The sequence below is a fragment of the Panthera onca genome, chromosome A2 (assembly GCF_046562875.1).
Source record: "Panthera onca isolate mPanOnc1 chromosome A2, mPanOnc1 haplotype 2, whole genome shotgun sequence".
Taxonomy (NCBI): domain Eukaryota; kingdom Metazoa; phylum Chordata; class Mammalia; order Carnivora; family Felidae; genus Panthera; species Panthera onca.
Window position 1 is genome coordinate 15678612 of NC_138340.1, and position 23679 is coordinate 15702290.

The 23679-nt window shown below is 57.0% G+C and overlaps 1 protein-coding gene across 1 annotated transcript in view; it reads right to left on the bottom strand.

Moving 5' to 3' along the window:
* Positions 1-23679, bottom strand: part of SLC6A20 (solute carrier family 6 member 20) — a 39716-nt gene that overhangs the window by 6628 nt on the left and 9409 nt on the right. The window contains exons 2-9 of the mRNA XM_078443156.2: positions 17157-17297; positions 15607-15698; positions 11481-11708; positions 7977-8087; positions 6958-7199; positions 5675-5837; positions 2285-2489; positions 615-774 (exon numbers count right to left, since the gene is read on the bottom strand). Of these exons, the coding sequence (XP_078299282.1) occupies positions 615-774; positions 2285-2489; positions 5675-5837; positions 6958-7199; positions 7977-8087; positions 11481-11708; positions 15607-15698; positions 17157-17297 (1342 nt within the window). The remainder of the gene's footprint in view (positions 1-614; positions 775-2284; positions 2490-5674; positions 5838-6957; positions 7200-7976; positions 8088-11480; positions 11709-15606; positions 15699-17156; positions 17298-23679) is intronic.

Consider the following 23679-nt stretch of genomic DNA (forward strand, 5'->3'; position numbering starts at 1 on the left):
TTCCCAAATGCTCATGTGGACCCCTCCCGTGTGAACGTGTAGGATCTGACTCACCGGGCCTGGGTGGGCCCGAGGTCCCGCATGTACGGTGAGGCTCCCCCCTGGGCCCACGCGGAGGAGCAAGTCTGTCTAAACCAGTGGCCTCAGCCCAGTGGCACAGCCCGTCACCCAGGGGGGGATCTACAACATTCCAGTGCCCGGCTGTGCTCCGGGATCGAGAGCCTGACATCCTGAATCGGCCACGTTTTTTTGGTTTTAAGTTATCAACTGGACTTTGGTCAGCGTGCCCGAAAAATACTGATGTTCACCGAGGGTCAGAGTATGTGGTGCCTGGAGGTAACGGATCCCTGCCCCACTAAGCCGCCGGGGCCCGGCACGATCAACAGGCGAACGTCCTATAATAAAAAGTAAAACCACGGGAAATGGGGAGAGGAGGTGTTGGCGGCAGGTCGAACGAGGCCGAGAATGAGCTGAGAGATGAGGGCAGAGGGAAAAGCGATGCCGAGTGGAAAGGGGAAGGCCAAGCGCACGTGGGAAGGGGCTGCTTTCCCGGTGGGGCGTGGCCTTCGGGGCATCCCCACCCCCTGTAGGTGTTGGGGGCGGGGCCTCCTCACCGCCTCAGCCCGAACACGTAACACACGGCGACGATCTCCACCAGGACTATGAGCAGCAGGGGCAGCGTGGCAGCGTAGTCGTTGAATATGTCGAACCAGTAGTTGCCGGCCTCCATGGTGAACACCAAGCCGATGACGCAGTTGACGAGGCACACCAGACCTGGGGCCACGAGACCGAACGCTCACCTGCCTGCCACGCCCCCCCCCCGCTCATCCAGTTTCCTGTATGGCCGCAGAGCCGCCGACCCCGAGGGGACTCTGCCGGGGACCGGCCTCTCTGCGTGTTTGCCACGGGAGTGTGTGTTCCGGGAGGGGTGGGGGACAGCAAAGGTGTCCCGGGGAATGTGTGCCAGACGTCACTGATGTTAATTCTCGGCGCTGTCCTGCAGGGGGGCCCTCAAACTCGAGGGGGAAAGAAAGTTGTGGGCACGGCTATCTGGGGGCGGGGGGGGGGGGGGGGGCACCCAGCCTGTGGGTCTGGTGATTCTGTTTATCCCAACTCAGCCCCTGAGCTCCTGGGAGGTGAGTCGGGGCAGAGGGTTTGCCCTGCAGGGCATCCCGAGGACTCCTGTGTGGCGGGAAGAGGGAGGAGGGAGAGGAGGGGCAGACGGGAATGTTTACCCAGCTCCCACTACGTGCACCCCAGGCACCTGTCAGGCATTGGATCCAAAAGCCTCAGGAGCCCCCTTTACAGATGGGGAAGCCAAGGGCTCAGAGATACGGAGTAAATTTCCCAACATCCCATAGCAGGTCAGCGACGGAGTCTGGGCTCAGACACTGGCCCTTCTGCCTCCAGAACCCGGGCCCTTGTCCCGGTCTCCTTTGGCTGACTCCCTCGGGCACTCCACAAAGTACCCGACTCGCAAGTTCCCACCTCCCACCTGCCCGTCCCGCCATCATACCATGTGCCGTCACTCACCAAACCCCAGTGCCATCTTGAGGGGACACACAAGGAGAAGGGGCTACGTGTTGGCCGGGAGCTAACGGCACACAGGGTGCTGCTACAGAGACTAGGTGCAAGGGGAGATGCTAAGTGCTAGAAGGTTCCGACGAAGGGTGGGCAGCTCGGCCCAGGCGGTCAGGGCTTTAAGGCGATGGGGTGGGAGCTGGATTGGATTTGGGCTGGGAGAGGGGATGTCCCGGATGCGGTGGGATGGCGCCATGGTGGGTAGGGTGGGGGCCTAGGCGGTAGGGGGGAGGGGGGGGTGGACACGTACTGACGGGAAGGGGTGGGAAGGGGCTCTCGGGGCAGGGGCGGGGGCTGGAAATGCTCTGTCTCTACCTAGGCGGTGGTTACTTGAGCGGGAACGTGTGAAAATGATTGAGTTTGTGTTTAAGAAATGCACACGTTCTGTTAACACGGCAGTGGGAACAAAGGCAGAAGCAGGTTCTCTCCTGGCCTGGAGAGTTCTGAGCGCCAGGTCGGTGAGTCCGGCCTTTCCCGGCGCTGGGGCGGCCACTGCGCTGCCTCGTGAGGGAGAACCAGATGCGCGGGCGAGACGCACACGTGCCAGGTCCCGACTGCCCGAGAGGCGGTGAGAGCCACGGCAGGACCACTAGGAGGTCGCCACCTCCACCAGCACACGGTCCCCGCGGCAGCTTGTCCGTCTGCTCGCACCCCACGCCCCGCCCTCCCGACCCCCATGTCCTCCGTGGATTGGCCCACTCACCGGAGATGGCCTCCTTGGGCAGGTGGCTGGAGATGACCTTGCTGTCTGTCAGGGGCGTGAGGATGGCCGCCGTGTTCCCCAGCATGCTCCCGATGCCCAGCATCAACAACATGAAGAAATAGAGGACCGACCACAGCTGGGATGCCGCCATGTTCTTAATGGCCTCGGTGTAGACGATGAAGGACAGGCCGGTGCCCTGGACCGCCTGCCCGTGTGAGAAGACACCAGTTAGACACCCCAGCGGACTTACGACTCCTTGAGCACGCCCAGTGCTAAGCATCCTGGGGGGCCCTGGGGACTGGCCACGAGAAGCCACATGCTGAGGCTGGGTTTTCCGTCTGCAGACCAGCCCCTCGGGCTTAGCTGGGTCGGATAGAAACGTGAGTCGTCGGGAGTCCGTATTTGCAAAGCGCGAGGAGCACTGGGTCCGTATTTGCAAAGCGCGAGGAGCACATCTGTTCAGGATGAAATACAACAAAGATAATTTCTGCTCCCGGTATCATGACTGACTAGGTGCTCCGAGGCCTCAGTGGCTGGGAGCTGAGGTGGGAGGGGGGTGCCAGAGCAAGAGGAGCCCGTAAGGTGGGGTGCTGGCCTGGCCAGCAGGCAACCCGGAGGGCAGTTGTCCCGTGGCCAGATCCCTGCCGCGACAACACCGTTGTGGGGATACTGAACTGTGGAGACAGAACCCAGAGCTCCCTGCTTAAAGACAAACCCCAGAAGGGGTCAAAAGAGGTCATGAGCTGGGGGGTGCCCCCTGGCTACCGGCAGCAGAAGCAAACCCTCTCTGGGGGACAGCTCCCCCAATTTAGACCCGCAGGACCACCAGAGATGATCAAGCGGCTAGCTTGCAAACGGATCTGTAAACCCACGAGAAGACAAGCCACCATAAGTAAAGAGTCAGCGGGACTAAGGTTTAGAACACCCTTCCCCAAGAATGGCAGACGCTGGGGGGCAGATTCAGAACATAGGTCAGCTCCATGGCAAACCAGTGAGCACAGTGGGATTCGCCAGTGCTGGGTGCAGACGAGAGGGGGTGATGGCTCATAGGGAATTTACAAACGGTAACGAAATTACTCAGGTTGGCTTTCTATCATTACTGTGAGCCAACACATTCTCAACAGTGATCAAACATTCCTCCCCTTGAGGACAGACTGCCTTCCACTCTCCTGTCCAAGGCCACCAGTGGATCAGCGATGTATGACGTATTTTTCTCGGAGAGAGACAGAGAAAGAGCAGGGAAGGGGCAGAGAGACAAGGAGCACGAGAGAATCCCCAGCAGGCTCCACGCTGTTAGTGCCCTAACAGCGCCCTAGGGCCCCGTCCCACAAATCTTGAGATCGTGACCTGAGCCGAAATCAAGAGTTGGGCGCTCAACGGACTGACCCACCCGGGCGCCCCTATGCATGACATTTTTAAAGAAACAAGATATAATGACCAAGATAAATGTATGACAAGAAACCATTGGAATGAAAAGCAAATCTGAGAGTAAATAGCATCTAAAAACATACTGGATGAAAAGACCCCACTGACAGCTAAGGACTGCTTGCACCTGAGGAGAAAATTAGTGGACTTGGAAATATATCCCAGGGAGGAATCCATAATGAAGAAAAAAAAAAAAGATAAGAAGGTGGGAAAACATCAAAGAGTGGCCTTGCAGGGTGGGATGAGAAGGTCCAGCTGGAATTCCGAACGGGGAAGACAGGCGGAAGTCAAGGCGATGGTTACGAGGACATCGGTATGAATGTTCCAGAACTGGTAAGATACACGGGTCCGTGGATCCAGGAAGCCCAACGTCACCCAAGCCCACGCTGGATAAATAAAAATGCATCCACGCTTGGATTGCAAAGGCCAGAGTCCAAGAGAAGATGACAGAGAAATCGGAGTGAAGCCGGGTCCTTTGAAGAAGGACTTTCGAAGAGCAGCGATGGAAGCCAGAATCACAAGGCAAAGATCTTCAATGTGTCAAGAGAAAAGAGCTGTACACCTGGAACTAATATAACACTGTATGTTAATTATACTGAGATTAAAATTAAAAGCAAAAAAAAAAAAGTTTATGTATTTTGACAGAGAGACAGAGAGAGCGAGCATGAGCGGGGAGGGGCAGAGAGGGAGGGAGACGCCAAATCCGAAGAAGGCTCCAGGCTCTGAACTGTCAGCACAGAGCCTAACATGGGGCTCGAACCCACGAATGGTGATATCATGACCTGAGCCAAAGTCAGATGCTTAACGACTGAGCCACCCAGGTGCCCCTAAAGGAAGGCATTTTAAGGGGCTGCTTGGAATTCTCTCTCTCCCTCTCTCCCTCTGCCCCTCCCTTGCTTGCTCTCTGTCTCTCAAACACACATTTTAAAAAGTGTATTTTATTTATTAAAAAATAAATAAAATTAGGTGGACAAGGTGAAAGCGTTCTAAAAATCCTTGCTCTGTTTGGGTGGGAAGTCACGATATCGTTGAATTTCAGATTTTGTTAAGTTAAATACGCACAGGAAAAATTAGGAAGGAGAAATACACTGTGTCCATTCCAAACAGTAGAGAATCAAGTGGAACGAGGGGGAGAGACGAACAAGAACAAACACAATGGGGGGGAAGAAAAGCCCAGGTTGAATAAAGGAATAACCACGTAATTCTTGGACGCTGAGCCAAGCTTAAAAGTAAGTCAGGAAACCCCCCAAATGTCCAAAACAAAAAGGAAATTTGAAATGAGTTCACGGAACAGGAACCGAAGCCCACGGAACCGATCAAGGCCTTGAGGGCTGCGGCTTGAGGGCTGGGGCTGTGACACCCGCCCAGGAGGGGGTCAGGCCACAGGCCAGTGTGAGCAGGGAGCCGGGAAAGACTAAGCGTGGCCCCACCCGTGAAATGACCTGATAAGCGAACGTGATACAAGCCGGATTCCAGAACCAGAGCCAACGTTCCCCGGGAAGTTGGTGCCAGTGGACAAGCCACCAAATGCAGGTGCGGTGGGGACTGGCCTTTGAAGCTCCTGAGCCGTAGAAAAGTAGCATTGGGGGCCTCATGACGAGCTGTTGTTCTTTAAGCTCTTTAGCGACATCTTTGGTTGAGGAACCAGACATCGTGAGCCACGTCTTAAGAGAAGAATGTGCATGATCCCGGCGTGAAGGCCATAGAAACCACTCTAGGCCCGGGATCCTCAAACAGGGCCCCCATGGATGGACTTGGGGGGGGAGGAAAGTTAGTAACAAAGGCCTCTCGTTGGGTCAGAACCAGTAGGTCCTCGCCCCCCCCCCCCGCCCCCCGGGGGGAGGGGCTGCCGAATCAAACAGGCGGCATCTGGGAGGTAACGCACAGGTCTGACACCAAAGGCTGACCGGAGAATCCTCCTTGGCTTCTCTCAGAGGAGAGAAGCGGGCCGAGATCTTGCCTTACCGTGGCCAGCTCTGATTCCAAGCTGCAGTTCCTAATTTGTGGGAGCACCTCGCTGTATTTGCCGGGGAAGGCCGAGGCTAGGTAGCCCTTCACCTGCTCCAGGTTGCTGGCTGTCAGAAAGCCATCTTCAAGGTCAAAGGAGTTGGTCAGCAGCAGAATCACCCTGCAGAGCGGAATGCCAGGTTGACCTTCACTGAGTAGAAAGGCCGCGGTCGCCAACCCCTCTCTCGGAAGCCGGGGTGCTGGGGTTCCCTCCCCTCGGATTGGGCAAGGTCTCTCCAACAAAGGGAATCTGTTGATTGGTGACCTTTTTTTCTTTTTTTTAATTTTTTGATGTTTTTAAAAAGTTTATTTAGTTTTGAGAAGAAGAGAGCAAGCAAGCAGGGGAGGGGCAGAGAGGGAGAGAGAGAGAGAGAGACAGAGAATCCCAAGCAGGCTCGCGCTGTCAGCACAGAGCCTGACGCAGGGCTCCATCCACAAACCGCGAGCCGAAATCAAGAGTCGGACGCCTGAGTCACCCAGACACCCCGGCTGGTGACCTTTTAAAGTCCGGGGTGACCTTGAATGGCTTTGAGGGAGCCTGAAAGAGGACCAGAGATGAGAAACCAACCCACACAGCTAGGCCACTTAAACCTCTGGGCCCGCATTGTCCGACAGAAATTTTGCGATGATGGGAACATTCCACGTCTGTGCCGTCCCATGTGGCGGCTGAAGCCTTGAATGCGACGGGTGTGACTGAGAGACCGACTTAAATTCATTTACATTTCAATGGAAACCGGTTTAAACAGAAGTGCAACGAACTGATTGTTTGTAACTAACATTAATTAAACCAGTCCACATTTAAATCTGTAGGTGGCCCCTTGGGGCTAGTGACTGCCGTATGGGACAGCCTAGTCTGGATGATGTTTATTATACGTTGGATAAGGCGGGTGTGGGTGGGGGTGGGTGGGGGGCAGACACGAGATTCTGTAATGGCCCTGGCTCACCCAGAGGGCTCTGGGTTACTTCCAAGGTCAGGGAGACGGGGCAGAAGAAACCGAGGTTTGGCTGTTCAGTGCCTCCCTGTGCTAAGAGCTTTGGACGTACGAAGCTGCCCTCAGCCCTCAGGCGGGGTGCCCGGGGTTGGGCCCGGGTGGAGAAGCCGCAAAGCCGGCGTCCTTTGTCCCACGCCCCTTGACTTCCCTGTGCCATCTCTTCCCAGGCGGCTCTCAGAGCTTGGGGGACGGCGGGACGCACCCCCAACCCGAGGCCCCGGGGCTCACGGGGCGGCCTGGGCGGCTTACTTGTTCAAGCAGCTCTCGTAGTTGAAGGTGGCCTTGAAGCCGTAGATGGAGAAGGTCACGACGCTGGCAAAGATGGAGGTCGAGCTGTTGATGAGGGACACGATGATGGCGTGCTTCTGGCAGTTGGTGGAGGGCTGGTTGTAGCTGGCAAAGGCGATCAGGCTGCCGAAGCCCAGGCCGAGGGAGAAGAAGATCTGGGTGGCCGCGTTGATCCAGGCCTTGGGGTTGGCGAGCTGCTCCAACTGCAAAGCCGGCAGGGACGGGGGTGGGGGACCCGGCCGGGTGGCGCTCCCCCGCCCCGTAACCCACCGACCGGCAGAGGGCGGGAGGCCCAGGGAGGGGGAGTGATATGTAAAAGGAGCCCCTGATCCATGACCAGGCACTGTGCGGGCCCGGTCCCCCACGAGATGGAGGCGGTGTGGGCTGGGGCTGGAGCTCTAGGTCTGGGATGACGGTGGGGGGTCATTTGGAATGTGGGGGGCATTTGCGGGGGCGGGGGGGCTACCACAGCCATCTTGTTTCCAGGCGCCAGATTTGCCAAATGAACTTGTTTTGTCCCAAAGGCGATAGTGCCCCCCCCCCCACACCCTCTGGCGACTGATGAGCGTTGGCTGTGGGGCGTCGGGGAGCGGGGTCTAAGGAGGGATCACAGAAAACCCTGCGGGGTGTGGATTCACCTCTGTAAGGGAAGGGGTGCGGGCAGGTGTGCGGGAGGGAGAGAGGTGGCTGGGTGGTAAATCCGTAGACTGCCAGGAGGGTGTGGGGTGAGAGTGGGGGCCGGGAGGCCAGATGCGGGGCTGGGGTAGCAGTCACTCGGGGTGGGGGGGGCACTGAGGAGGAGGAGGGCGGGCGGACCAAAGACTCAGTGTCCCAGAATGAACAGGGCTTGGGGACGGCCTGGCTGAGGAGGTGACCCAGTGCCCGTAGGTAATCCACACTGCCCCCACCCACCTCCCTGGGTCTTCCCCTCTTTCCACCCATCCCGGAAGATCGAAGGTCCCCTTCCCTCCAGCCCGTACCTTGGGCGTGAACATGTACGCCAGGCCGTTGGTGGCTCCGTGGAGCGTGAGGCCCCTGACCAGGTAGATGATGAGCACACAGTAGGGCAGCAGCGCGGTAAAATACACCACCTGCGGGCGCCAGAGGGCAGAGTCAGCGTCCTGGAGACACGGTGCCCACAGTGCCCCTCTTGTCCCTGCGACAGACCTGAAGGCCTCACGAAGCACCACACTATCACACTGTCCAGCTGGCAGCTGGCAAGTGCAGGGGGGCTGGGTTTGAGTTTGGGCCGGAGGAGAAAGTGGGGACGTGGGATGCATTTGCCCACCTCCGTAACTGCCGGGCAATCTGCTTCAGGAGAAACAGGAGACCTCTGCCTGCCACTCTCCCTTCAACCGGACCTCATTCCAGAAAGGATTTGAGGCCGGGGCGCCTGGGTGGTTCGGTCAGTTAAGCGTCCGACTTCGGCTCGGGTCATGATCTCACGGTCCGTGAGTTGGAGCCCCGCGCCGGGCTCTGGGCTGACAGCTCGGAGCCTGGAGCCTGCTTCGGATTCTGTGTCTCCCTCTCTGCTCCTCCCCCACTCATTCTCTCTCTCTCTCCAAATAAACATAAAAAGTTAAAACAGGAAAGAAAGGATTTGAGGCAGCCCACAAAAATATACCTAGCACATTAACATTAAAAAAATGTTATTTTTTTTAAGTTTATTTATTTATTTTGAGAGAGAGCGAGGGGAGGGGCAGAGAGAGAGAGACAGAGAGACAGAGAGAGAGAGTCCCAAGCAGGCTCCACAGTCAGCACAGAGCTCTCCCCGGGGCTCGAACTCACGAACTGGGGAGATCATGACCTAAGCCGACCTAAGTCAGACGCTTAACCGACTGAGGTGCCCTGCTTTACCTTGTCTTTAAAAGAAAAAACAAAACCAAGAGAAACCCCCAAAAAACCCAGGGGCTGGGAGCAAGGCACGTCTCTCCAGAACGGAGCCCCGAGAGAAACTTGGCCCTGAGAGGAGCTTGTAAGGGAAACGTGATGACGTGGGCGTGGGGAGCGTGTCCCTATCAGGAATATGACACAAACTCGATGAGCTGATATTTTATGAGCGGCTTCGCTGTCGCGGGGTTGAACGCTGGACGTGAATGGCCTTTCTGGTCGACCAAATCGTGTTCCTGCTGACACGACACGTATCACGAGTCCGGTGGTGTTCGTGGTGGTTTGGGCGACCGCCTCACGCTCTGGTCCTGCTGACTCTTACACGGCTTCGAACAGGGATCTGCCGGTGCCCGGATGCCCGTCCGGGAACTGGCGCTTTTCCTCCCTATCGACTGCGTATGCGCCCCAGAGCCCCTTTACTTAAAGCCCAGAAGTACTTCGCAAAAAGAATCTTGCGAAGGCGGTTTTTGCTTAAGGTGTGGGTCCTCCGGTGCGAAATGTGCCTGGGGGCCCATGTCCAGATGGGCCCGGATGGCACTGGGCCCTCCCCTCCCGCTGAGGCATTGGCGCCACCTTCCCGGCCACTCCCGAGGCCACCAGAGGAACAGTCTGTGCCCCCTCACCCCAGGGGACGGCAAGCAGAGGTGGGGCGTGTCTTTTACCACTGATCCCTCACTGAGGTCATCGTGACTTGAGAAGTCATCAACCCAGCTGGGATGACGGGTATGGGGCGGAGACAGATGAGGGCCAGGGCATCGGCCAGCGCGCTGAAGGACATCAAGGGCAAGAGAGGAGGGGTGACCGATGTCCACAGCCGGGGGACGCTTTGAGGACATGGAAGGCAGGTCCCTGGAACTTCCCTCCTTCCCCTCAGGTAAACGAGTGTCCTGGGGGGCGGGGGAGGGGCTCTCCGGGCTCCCTCCTCCCTCATCAGGGAAGCTGGGCATGTGGCCCAGCCTACACCACTGGGAGAAACCATTTCTGACCAGGCTGCAACAACTCATTGGAGGGGAAGAAAAGGAGATTCCAAGAGAAGAGGCCAGGAAATGGTACACCGTTTTTAACAGAATTAATCCCCATAAATAAAGCTGTGGGGGCGCTCTGTCATGGAGACGGGGTGCGGCTTGAGCAGAGGCAATGGGATAAGTGTTCGTGGCATGGCATGACCTCATACGGCACTTGTATAAATGATCTGGAAAAGAGTTGACAGATACTGCCCTCGGATCTTCTGTATCATGCTCATAATCATCTGGCGGAGACAAATTGCAAAACCCATGTTTTTATGAGCATAAAATACTAGCCAAGCTTCGAGATGGGACAGAGGGAGTAGCTGCGGGCTCTAAGTTCTTCCAGAGAAGGTTCACTAGTCTTTTAGCTTGGCCATGGGACGGGGCGCTGTTGGGGCTTCGATGCTGGCCGTCACGGAGTCTTGGAGACCAACAGAAGACGCCAGGCACAGTACTGGGCTCGTCACGGGGTACCTAAGATACTATGGGTCATTCTGGTCCTGCTGCCTCAAGAGAAACACGGTGGGGCTGGAGGAGGCGACGCAGGTGGTCAGGACGGTGAGGGCAGGTGGCCTCTTAGGAACTTCTGAAGGGAAAAGTTGGGATGGATCAAGTCACAAAAGGTATGGAGAGAGCAAACAGGAGGCGATTCACTGGACAAGAGGATGGGGAGTCTTAGGGACAAAGCTGGGTGTGTCCCAGCTCTGCCCTCACTGGTTGGTGCCCCGGGGCGGGCTCCTTTGCCCCTCCACACCTCGGGTGAGTGGGATAATGAAATCCACTCCGAAGGGCTTTTGCAAGACTGAGGCAAGGCGCACGCCCAGCCCGCAGGGGACCGGCTAGGAGTGAATGGGTATGAGGCGGGTGTCACCGGGGGTCCCGGGCGCCTGCCGAAGCTTGAGAAAGATGGCAGGTGCTGGAAACACTGCAGGAGAAACTTTCCACCTGGGGCAGATTAGAGTTCAAGAGCATCTCAGCCCCCTCCCACGCCCCCGGAAGGAGTATAAAGCTGGGGGTGCACCAAGGAGAGAAGGTTTGGAAATCAGGCCTGACAGCCGCTCAGAGCAAAGGTTCTCAGACTCAGCTGCAGATTAGAACCCTCCCGGGGGAAGCTTTTAACATCCCGAGGCTCAAGTCCCTCCCTGCCCTGATCATTCCAGGGCCTCTTGGGGGAGGACCTGAGATACCAGAGTTCTAGAAGCTCTCCAGGTGACCCGGATGTGCCGTCCAGTTTGAGAGCCAGCGGCCAGGGTGTCTGGGGGACATGCGCAGTGACTTAAGGCTTTTAAAGAAGGGAAGACTCACTGTCGAGGTGCTCGGTGCCGCTCGGGTGGTGTGGCTTTGGGGACAGCTGCCTGGCACAGACATGCTCATCCGTGTAGGGACCGGGAACGCCCCCACTTCAAGACCACAACTTCAAGCACCTCCGGCCACGTTCACGGTCGCCTCGCAGGGGATTCGTGCCGGTGACATCGCCGCTGCCCTCCCTCTCCCCACCCCCCCCCCCCCCCCGCCCCACCCAGCACGGCTTCTGCGCCCTCGCAAGCACCGCCCAGGTCCCGGGCGGGGGGCGCTGTGCGGACCCACCTTGCCGGTGGACTCGGTGCCCCGCAGGATGCAGAGGTACACCACCAGCCAGGCCAGGAGGAGGCAGAGCCCCTGCTCCCACTGCACGCCCCCGCTGTCCTGGATGGACGGCGAGATGTTGAGGGTCTTCCGGTACCAGAAGTACTGTGTCGAGGTCGCCTTCTCGCACTCCTCGTCGTAGCCTGTGCGGTTGCCGTTCAGCGGGCACACGGACCACGGCAGGGGATCCTTGGGGATCAGAACAAGCACACGGCCAGGTGAGGGCTGGGGATGAAGGGCAGAGCGGGGAAGGACGGGAATGGGCCTGACGGGAAGGGTGCCTGGTCCCCAAAGGACAGGAGCATCCGAAGGCAGACAGGGACCAGGAGGGCCGGTCGGGGGCACAGACGGGCTTGGGGGGAGGAGAGAGAGGCGGGGAGAGGGCTTCGCGCACCGTGCAACCCCACAGGAGTTTGTTGAGGATCATCTGGCTCTGCCGTGGATCCGAGACACTGGACCAGACAGACGACGGCCAGACCGTCTACGAGAATAGAACCCACAACCTCTGCAGCAATGAGCCCACGGACTCCAGCCACAGCATCTTGCAGGGAGTGGCCTGGAGTGGGGTGGGCAGGACCTGGGCAGTGACAGCCAGTGTCCCTAACTCACGTGCTCCCCGACCCCAGACCAACCGGAGAAAGCCCGATCTGCTCCCCTCACCGCACAGATAGCCCCCCCTACCCCAGTCCGGGCACACCGGAAGCCGTGCCTTTTTTCCCACTGACACACCTTCCCCATTCCTCTGCCTGCCCTGGGGTCTCTGCCGAAGGCAACGATCGCAAGCTCTGGATAAATTGCTTCAGTCTGTTCTCATTTGGGCGGACTTGGCTTATTTTCACACATTCCTAGCAAGTCCCGGCTTGAATGAGACTCAGGTCCTTCCCTCACTAACAGGCGGTGGGGACTTGCTTCTCCCAGGACAGACGCTGGGTTTAGAAGTCAGGCAGGGGTGAGGTTCAGCCTCCCTGCAGCCACCTTGTGTGCCTAAGACAGAGAGAATCCAGCACTGCTGACTTCAGTGGAGCCTGAGTCAAGCTATACCTGAAGCAGTTCCCCTCCTGGACTTTGTAGATAGAGTCAGTAAGAGCCTCTTCTGCTTCAGCCAGTTTGAACTGGGTTGTCTGTCACTTAGGAACAAAAGAGCCTAGAGATGTGTGCACGATGAACAGGATAGAAGTGGGAGCTGAGGAAGGGCAGGCAGTGGATTTAATTCTGGCTCTGGGGGCAGGGGGCAGGGGACAGGGATTAGGAGTCCCACCTCTGCTCTGCCAAGCCCCACATCCATCACTTTTGCTTGTTTCTGGGTCCCGTAAGCTCAGATGTCATTAGACAAAAGTTCTCCACTGACAGAAGCAAGTCCTGGCCCACTGGGTTCCATCTGTGCGTTTCAGGGGAAACAGACGTCACCTCATGGGCCAGGGCCACTCTACCGAAGAGCAGCTGGAGCCCAGCTTTGTCCACCTGGAAAATGCTCGGGACCTGTGCAGGGGTCGGGGGTGGACCCCTGGCCTGTTGAAATTCGAGTCCGTTTCTAGCTTTGACCAGAATAGTTCTGAAGACAGTCCCCAGCAGTTCCTTCCATGGAAAGGCGGCATTTACGGCCCCTCCCCGTGAATCTGGGCTGACCTGTGACAGAATGCAGTGACGTGACGCAGTGCCCCTTCCCAGCCCGGGCTTCCTGGGGCCTCGCAGCCCTCATTGTCACGCTCCTGGAAACCAGCTGATGTGTAAAGACCTTTGGCCATACCGCTGGGCAACAGAGACTCATGGAGAGAATGGCCACATAGAGCCAACTGAGATGCTCGGCAGCAAACCAGCGCCATACCCCAGGCAGGTGGGAGGGTCCCTCGCGGGCTGGGAGTCTGGTGGAGCTACCCAGCCCACAGCCCCTTGGGCCACTGGTCCGTCCACTGGACCATTGCTGAGCCGGCCTGGGCTGGCCTGGTTCCCAGGCTCGGCTACATGACTGAATCCCGGGGAGAAGGGAGGCTTTAAAAAAAAAATACGGTGCCCAGGCTGCACCCCCAGTGACTCTGACTGCATCGGTCTGGGTGGGGCCCGGGCCTCGGAGTTTTGAAAGCTCCCCCAGGGGGAGGAATTTAAGCGAGTGCAAGGACTTACGAAACTGACCATTTCCCAGCAGCCAGCCTCCCCTCCTCGGAATCAGTGGGTCAGGCTCGCATTTTGTATCTGGTTTTCTAACAGCCCCCGGTGCTCCTTGTGGGCAAGGTCCTAGACAGGAGGCTGGGAATCCTGGTAGGGGGATGGACAGGCTTCAGCCCCTGAGGCCAGGCTGCTGGCGTCCAGTCTCACAGCTACTCAGTTCCCCTCCGCTGATGAGGGGCACCCCACATCGCAGGGCTGTGGTGACGGTTCCTGGGTGATTACCTCTAAAGTGCTTGCAACTGTGCGGGGCCCTGAGCTGGCTTTGAGGGAGCGACCACTGCTTCAGTTACTATCATTACGTGACCACGGAGGAGGGCTCCAGAGTGGGGGAACTAAAGGAGAAGTCCAGGGGCCTGGGAAGGACAGACCGAATGGACAGTCGAGTGATTTTCAGGAGTTGCTGGTCCTTGCACTTCTGAGAGTTAGGAAAACGTGTCTCATTTCTTGAGACAACCTTATTTTCACCTTGGGAAGATGGTCAAATATTCCTGATTTTGTTAGAACAGGACATGTTGCTCCTACCTTTGGAAAACTGTTTCTGTAAGTATACAGAGGCATAATGCGGGCAATGCATATGGCAACTCTTCAGTTGGAGTTCCATTGTGCAGTGCACCACCCTCCCAACTGTACATGATAGCTCTGCACAGAGGAGGAGGAGTGGCCACCAGGGGGGGAGAGTCAGAGGAGCTGTTTCCATCCAGAAGGTAGAGGAGAGGCAGGCCTGTGGCCAGTCTTCATGGAGTCAGGGAGAAGATGGGGGCTGCAATTAAGCTCAGAGCAGAGAGCCCTTCCTGTCAGGGATGCACACGAGGCACTTCCCCATGGGGCGACCCGGGTAGGGTTGACCGGGTGGCCAGAGTGGGGTGTGGATGTAGCATCTTCCGAGTGTAGATGCCACGTTCTGACTACTGAAGTCATTCACCCGGGCATTCCTCGGGGCGCCAAAGGCTCACGGCTGTGCCCAAGTGCTCCAGAGCGTGGCCCCACAAGTTGGGGTTAATCCACGGTCCCTGGTCGGCCCCGCCTTGCTTTTGGACCCTGGGGACAGCGTCTGTCCTGCAAAGGCCGGGTTCAGTGGCAAAGGGCGTGGCGTCTGCCCGGGGAGCTTCTGTCCGAGACGGAGGAGGCTGCTGGAAGGCAAGCCGGGGGCAGCGGGGAGGGGGTCCCCGAGAGTGAAAGGCAGGTGCCGAGGAAGAGCTGTAAGCACGGGTGGCAGAAGGAAGACTCCTCTCGGCTTGGATACAAAGAGCACCTCTCAGTGAGGAGTTAGGGTTCTCGCTTCTCTAGGATGTTCGGCCCCTTCCCATTTTCTGCCACGAGCGTCAGCTATGGCCGTAAGTCAGAAATACAGGTTTAAAGTGTTCATCTTTGGGAGTAGCCCCTGCTGTGTTACAGGGGTGCCGACGGTCGTTCTAGAAGAACTTTGGTCTGCAGGGAAATGTGGGGGCTCCGCCTGGAGCCAGGAGGCTGGGAGGACAAGCGACCAGAGCTGGAAGGGGGAGGAGGAGGGGAAGGGGGCATGAGTGGGGGTGAGGGGCGTGGCAGGGGAAGTCCTCCTGCTCTTACTGGGTTGGTGGCTCTCTCCATCCACACATTCTCCCCTGGAGCATCTGGTGGTGCTTCATACTTTAGGGGGGGGGGGAGGTCACATCTTTCAGAACGTGACGTAAGCCAGAAACCCGCTCCCCAGAAACGCACACACGCGCGCACACACACACAATGGCAGGGTCCCGTGGATGCCTGGCTCGGGAGCCCTCCGCTCGCGTGGGGTGCTCAGCCTCCCCCAGCCCCTGAGGCCGCCGCCCCCCCCCATCCTCACCCCTGTCCCCCCCCACCCCGCCCCACCCCCGCCTCGGGGCGTGGCCTTGCTCTCCTCTCCCTGCCCCGCTCCCCGCGCCCGCTCTGGCACGGGCTCGCTCACCTGGAAGGAGTGGAAGAGGTACCAGAAGGCCCAGGCGTTGATGATATTGTAGTACATGGAGAGGAAGAAAGACACCACCATGCTGGCGAGGCCTGGGGGGGGGGCAGACGCGAACTGAGGACTCCCGCGTCCGCCTCTCTCTCCCTCCCCGCCTCACCCTCTGTCTCTGTCTCTGTCTCTCTCTCTCAAAAATACATAATAAAAAAGCATTAAAAAAGCAAACTTAGCATGAGAGGCAGGCTGTCATTGACAAGTGCCACCCTGATGCTAGACGTCACAGGTGCTCCCCCCTTGGCTTCCCTGACGCCGAGTCACTTGTGCCAAACCCTGCCTTGCGGTGGCCAGGGACGGGGGTACGTGGAGGGGTGTCTGGAGTGGAGGGGCCCGGAGCCCACACCGGCCCCCCCCTGCCCCCCCCGCCCCCCCCCCCCGCCAACCCAGAGCCACCGTGCGCATCTCCGCCCACCCCCACCCTCGGGGACATCCCTCTGGCTGTCTGAAATCGGCCGTGGCGGAAGTCTTTACACCACAGGTATCAGGGAATGCCGAAAACAGGCCTCCCCTCCCCCCCCCACCCCGAGAGCTGGCCGTTAAACATTCACCAGCGCCCCTGCTTGGCACACACATCCGGTATCTTTCCTATTTAAGCAGCAAATGCCACCTCTGAGAAGCCCTCTGTGATTGATTACTCGGGCAGATCGTAAAACCACACACCTCCTTGTTAAAAATTAACAGCCCTTCGCGATGAGGAGGCAGTTCGGGTTCAGAGATGATGCCTGAGGCCGCGGACACACTTCTTCTGCCTCCGAGACTACATGCCACGCCAAGCATACACCCTCCTTGCTCCTGAAACACCGCTCTGCTTCCCTGCCTACCTGGCTGGAGGCGGGAGGGCTGAGCAGAAGAGACCGTGGCCAAGGGCTGGCCAAAGTTCCTCCCGCCCACAGGCAGCCCTGGAACGTGAGGGTTGTGCAGGGCGGGTTAACTAACCATCGCCGAGAGGCGCCGGGGACGCACCAGCTCGGAGGAACTCAGGGGACACGGGATGCACAGCGCGCCCAGCACGCCACCCGTGTGCCCCTCTGCTTCCCCGCACTGGAGACATTAACGGGCCCTCGGTGGTGCAACAAAGATAACACGAGCTCGTGTGCATGTATCATACAGGCTGACACCCGGCACGTAGTAGGTGCTCACGAGAAGGAGCCATTATTAATCATTAGCAAGGAGCAGTTAGAGCTCCCAGAGCGGTAGCTGCTGGGAGACTGAGTTGCAGCTCCTTGGCTGGGCAGCTATTTCCTTTTACAGAAGAGCCAGCTGAGGCTCACAGAAGAGAGGCAGTGTGGTATCGGCCCCCCAGAGGGTGTGCCGCCCCCCCTTCTTCACTGACCTGCGGGTAAGGGATCCAGCCCCCCTCGGCCGACATCCCGCGGCACCCCCTCCCGGGCTCTCTCTTGGGCCTTGCGCTCGCCCCTTGCTCCGGCTGCCCTGCCAGCCAACGGGCTCCCACCCACACCCCCTGCTGTCCAGGATCCAGGAGAGTGCCCACTTACCAACACCACCAAGGTAGGGGCTGATGGTCCTCCAGGCACCGATGCTGCCCTGCCGCATGCGCTGGCCCACTGCCAGCTCCAGGTACAGGAGGGGCATGCCCTCTACAACAAGCATGATGATGTAGGGCACCAGGAAACTACCTGCGGGTGTCCAGAGCCAACACCAGGCTGTCACCGATGAGTTTAACTCCGGAGCCCACCTGACCTCCATGCACATCCACCCTCCCTCCCTCCCTTCCGGCTTTCCACTTGTCCATTCATCTTTCTACCTTTCCACCCACCCATCCTCCCACATCTCCACTCATCCTCCATCCTTCTGCCCGCACTCTCTCCCACCTTTCCCACAACCCACTGTTCTTTCATTCCCCTCGCTCGTAGGTCACGTATCCATTTTCTTCTATTCATCCATCCACCCATCCAAGCATCCATTCAGCCACCCATCCAAGCATCCATCCATCCACCCACCCATCCACCCACCATCCAACCATCCATCCATCCATCCACCCAGCCACCCATCTATCCAGCCAACCAACCATCCATCCATCCACCCACCCACGAACCCATTCAACCACCCACCCACCATCCAACCATCCATCTATCCACCCAGCCACTCATCCATCCAACCAACCATCCATCCATCCACCCACCCATTCAACCACCCACCCACCATCCATCCATCCATCATCCACCCAGCCACCCATCCATCCAACCAACCATCCATCCATCCATCCATCCACCCACCCACCCATCCAACCATCCACCCATCCACCCATCCAAGCATCCATCTACCCACCCACCCACCCACCCATGCATCCACCCATTCACCCATCCATCCACCCACCCATCCATCCATCCTCCCACCCACCCACCCATCCATCTATCCACCTACCAATGCACCCACTCAACCACCCACCCACCATCCAACCATCCATCCAGCTATCCAAGTATCCATCCACCCATCCACTTACCCCCCCATCTATCTACCCATTCACCCATCCACCCACCCACCCACCCACCCACCCATCCATCCACCCATCCAAGCATCCATCCACCACCCAACCATCCATCCACCCACCCACCCACCCGCCCACTCAACCATCCACCCACCATCCAACCATCCATCCATCCATCCATTCACCATCCAACCATCCATCCATCCATCTACCCATCCACCCATCCATCCATCCTTCTATCCTTTCTATCTTTCTCTTTCTCCATCCAGCCGTTCATCCATCTATCTGTGATAACATGCAGACTTGTCAGTTAAAAAGTTTAAATACTTCCATCCTGGGTGGTAAACTGCCATTGTCCCAAGCCCCTTGAGTGCCTCCCTCAATGCCTCAGCTGCCCCAGCCCCTCTGCCAGAAACCCTATTCCATCTTCTGTGGCAGTAACCAATGGCAGAGGCAGGGGCTTGGTGTCTATGTATGGGGAGACAAGCGGTCCTCAACAGACAGAGCCTAGGCCACCATCTCCTTTTACAGAGCACCTCCATTGTATGTGTATCTGTTTTATACAGTGGCCCTCAGCCTAACATTTTGTTTTAGTAAAGAGTACTATGGCTAACGCAAATTTAAAACCCACCGGTTCCTCGGGGCCGTCTGCAGATAAGAGCCTGTGGTGATAGTACGGAGCCAGGGGGTGTGGATGGACTATGGAAGCCCTCCCCACTGCTGGCACCTGGACAGAGGCGGGCAGCCTGCTGGGGGCTCCCCACACCCCTGCCCTGCACAGCCCTGCCCAAAGCTTCTCCTGTGAGCCCCGCCCCTCCTTCCCTGAAGTCCTGCTCATCCCTCCCCCCTGCTCCCAGCAACTTGGCAGAGAACCCGGGAAAAGGTCCCAGAGGAGAAGAGGGCAGGACTCCTGATTAAAATAAAACCTGACATTACAGCTGCAGGGATTAAGGGCAGGTTACAGAAGGAACTGGTTCCAAAAGCGTATAGGTAAAGAATGAAATACGTATGCTTCCGTGAACATCGAATATTTACGAAAATGCCTCCGTCGCGCTTACGTGCTGCCCTGGGGCCCGCTTTCCTCCCCCGACCACAACACGACCATTTGTGTCACCCTCGTGTAGCTGTACGTCATCCCACTTGGAAAACACACCCAGATTCATTTCATTGGTCCTCGGACACTGGGCTGTAGCTAGGTCCCTGCTATCATGTAAAAAAAAAATTGTTTTAAATGTTTTTATTTATTTTTGAAGGAGAGAGAGACAGAGCATGAGCGGGGAAAGACCAGAGAGAGAGGGAGACACAGAATCCGAAGCAGGTTCCAGGCTCCGAGCTGTCAGCACAGAGCCCGACGAGGGGCTTGAACTCATGAACCGTGAGATCATGACCTGAGCTGAAATCGGTCGCTTAACCGACTGAGCCACCCAGGTGCCCCGGGTCCCTGCCATCCTCAACAGAGCAGTGGGACCGAGCTTGGTCCACGTGTTCGGTTCTCTCCTCGGGATAGAGATCCCAGAAGGAGAGTGGCTGGCACCAGGGCCACGCAGAGATCAGGCAGAGTCAGCTCCCACCGTGGAGAGAAAGCCACGGCCGTGCGCGTGGGACCACCGGGCCTTGTCCTCCCTGCTCCCACGGGGGCCTACGACAAGCGCTACCCTCTCACTTCTGGACTCTGCTCTGATGACTCTGCCAGGCCCCGCCCCCTTCCTGCCCCAGGGAAACGTGTTTGGACGTCTTACCAGGTGCCTCTCAGCAGCAGAGAGTCCAAGAGGCCGGCTGCTCTTGGACTGGAAGGGGGCTGCCACCTACAAACCCAGCAACATTCAAACCCTCAGTGGTTCTAAGAAAAAGCTCATTTTCCCCCAAGGCATTAAACAGTAACCACAGGAGGCCTGGCAAGGTCTTTGACAGGGCCGGGCTGATGGCCCAGTGCCCACGGGAAGCTGGAAATCCAAGGCCCGTGCCCAGGTGGTAGCATGGGGGCTCTTGAGGCCTGCCCATCGGTCATTTCCATTATCCATCCTCTGAGTAGCCAAACACAGTAGCCAGCGAATTTGCTCAGCCACTATTTTCTTAACGAGTGATGTCAGAACAACTGAACATCCACACGCAGAAAAAAACAGATCTCCACCCCCATCTCCCATTTTATACCTCCTCCCCCAAATCTCAAAATGGATCACAGACCTATGTGCACAGCTCAAAACTATAAAGCTTCTCGAAGATAGCCCAGGAGAACATCCCTGTGACCGTAAGGTGAGGCAAAGATCTCTCGGATACCACGTCGAAAGCACCGTCTATGAAAGCAAAGTATTGATGAGTTAGATCTCATTTTAAAACTGTGTTCTGTGAAAAGCACGGTTAAGAAAGTGAAAAAGGCAAGCTAAAAGGCTGGGAGGGACTTCTGCAAAACACGTGTCTGGAAAAGACTTGGTGTCTAGAATTTATAAAGGACTCTCAAAACTCAACAATGATGAAAAAGAAAAGAAGAAACCCGTTCAAAAAAGGTACAAAAAAATACACGCATGGCAAATTAGCCCACGAAAAGATGCTCAACACCAGCTTTTATTCTGAAAACGAGCAAATGTCAACCAAATGAGACGCCACCACATACCTCTTGGGATGAAATGGCTAAAGTAAGAAAGGCTGAAAGCACAAAGTGCTGGCGAGGCCCCGGGGGGGAACACACCCGCGCATCGCTAGTGGGATGCAAAATGGTGTAGACACTCTGGGAAGCGGTTTGGCAGTTTCTTGGAAAGCTAAGCACTCACTCACCAGCCGTACAGCTCAGCAAGTTGACTCCAGTGTGTTTACTCTAGAAAAATGACAACGTACGCTCACACAAAAACCTGTATGTGAGCGTTTACAGCAGCTCCCTTCAGAGTTGTCGGAAACCGGAAACAACTTAATTGGCATCCAGTGGGCCAGTGGATAAATAAATTCTGGGACATCCACACGATGAAATACTACTCAGCCAGTACGAAGGAACAGACTACTAATTCCCGCAACAACATCGGAGACTCGGAGAAGCATTATGCCGAGTTAAAGACGTCAGATTCAACAGGCTACAGACTGGGGCGCCTGGGTTAAGCGGCCGACTTTAGCTCAGGTCATGATCTCATGGTCCGTGAGTTCGAGCCCCGTGTCGGGGTCTGTGCTGATGGCTCAGAGCCTGGAGCCTGTTTCGGATTCTGTGTCTCCCTCTCTCTCTGACCCTCCCCCGTTCATGCTCTGTCTCTGTCTCAAAAATAAATAAATGTTAAAAAAAGAAAAAAAAGGCTACAGACTGTACGACTCCATTTATGTGACATTCTGGAAAAGGCAAGCCTGTGGGGACAGAAAACAGACCTGTGGCCGCGGGCCGTTGGGAATGGGAGGGCTGACAGTAAGGGGTGTTACTTGGTGGTGGGAATACAACCATACATTCACCAAAATTCATAAAACTACACCAACAAAAGCGTATTTTTCCGCACGTAAATATATCTCGCTAAGAGAAAAATCAGTTTTGTGATCAGTTTGAAAACGAGCCCACTAACCAACCCTCTTCCCACTGGAGTGCTCCCCATGCTCCTTTGATGTAAAACCTCTGAGGGGCACCTGGGTGGCTCAGTCGGTTAAGCGTCCGACTCTTGATCTCAGGGTTGTGAGTTCAAGCCCTGTGTTGGGCTCTGCACTGGGTGTGAAGCTTACTAAATTAAATTAGATTAGATTAAATTAAATTAAATTAAATTAAATTAAATTAAATTAAATTATAAAATAAAACCTCTGACACTGCCTTAGCATGAGGAGACCCTATCATCAGGGAGAGGCAAAGGCCTTCACTCCCGTGTGTCTGGATGGGGGGCAAGTTGTGAGAGATTCAATATGGCCGCACACATTCCCTGAAGCTGCTCCTGTGAACGGATTCCTGTCTCCCCCGCCCGTGAATCTGGGCTGCTCTTGGGACCAGCTCTGTCCAACAGGAGGTGGGGGAAAGGACGCCATGATGGTTCCAGAGCCTGGGCCTCAGGACGCCTTACAGCCTCACCACCACCTCTTGGAGTGCGTGCCCTGAGGCTGACATGTTTGGAAGCCGGTCCAGGGGACCTGGGGATGAAAAGCCCCACTGGAGGAGAACCGAGGGCCCATCCAACTCAGCACCAAGCGTGCACGTGTGAGGGCTTTCCAGCTGCCAGTGGATGCCACCATGAGAGCCAGGCCTGATGAAGCCGGCAGAGAACTTCCCAGGCACCCCCCCCCCCTTTTTTAACCTCTCCATACTTCATCGCGAAGCTCCTAAAAACAAGGACATTCTCTTGCGTGATCCCAGGGCAAGGAACAGAACAAGGAGGGCAACGTGGAAGCAACACGATTAATTTAATCTACAGACTTTATTGGAATTTGACCAACGACCCCACCCCTGCCCTCCCTCCGGTCTCACCATCACGCATGGCACCTAAGGTCACATCTCGTCTGTCAGCTTCGACGGGACGGCCTCCCAGGCTCTCTTTGTCTCTCATGACCTTGACCCGTTGGACGGTACTAGCCAGTTATTCTGTGGAACGTTCCCTCGCTTTGGGTTTTGGCAGGAACCCTGAAGCGATCTGGGTCTTTGTCCAGAGGCACGTGATGCTGCTTCGCCCCATTCCCGGCCAGGTTAACTTTGCTCACTTGGCCAAGGTGGGGTCTGCCAGGTATGTCTGGGGAAAGTTCCTGTGTGCCCCTTAGAAACGATTATGTGTCTTGCCAGGAGATATTCTGAGATGAGGTAGCCATCCCATTGCCCACCAGACCTGTGCCCTCTAGATTTCGCTGGAATCTTGCCGGGAACAACAGTCCCACGTTGTTGGTTGCCGCTCGGTGACTTTCTAATTCCACCCTTCCTTCTAAGTCCTTAAGTTCTAGGGTGGCCTGTTGAGCCGAGATGGGTCACGACAAGCGGGTGGCCCGGCCCCGTGTGCGTCTGCATTACTCTGGGTGAGGTGGATGTTTACAGTCACTGAGGACACATATTCCGAGGATATAAAGACAGTTCTGAGCCTGGAGAACTCTTGCTCACGGCCAACTCCCCAGCACCCGCCACGATGTCTCGGCCGCAGTCCTCTTGGTGGTTTTCTCGCGTCCGCTCTACAGCTGCCCGCGACAGCTTATTGTCAGATGAGCCCCTGCCCTCCCACTTGGGCAAACCGTCTTTGGCTTCTCCTCACACCTAGAATAACACCCGCACTCCCGCCCCGGCCTCTGCGGCACAGGGCTGGTGGCCTCCCTCACGCCGCTGCAGCCACGGGGCCCTTCCTGTGGGGCCGGCCTCTGCACGCTCGCCCTGGCTGTTCCCTCAGCCTGGACCGCTCTCTCCCTTCTCTCATTTCTCTGCCGAGCCTGCCTTCCTCAGAGGGGACTTCCCGGTCTGCCTCAGTGACAACAGTCCCCACGCCAGAGTGAGCCTTCAACCCCTCACCCCGCTGGACCTTCCTTCTGAGCAGTTACCCACGTGAAATTCTGCTGTGACTTTGACTACTTGGTGTCTGTCTCCCCTTAGCACGGATGTTCTTGCTCCCTGGTCTGTGCAGAACAGAGTGGCGCTGGGCAGAGAG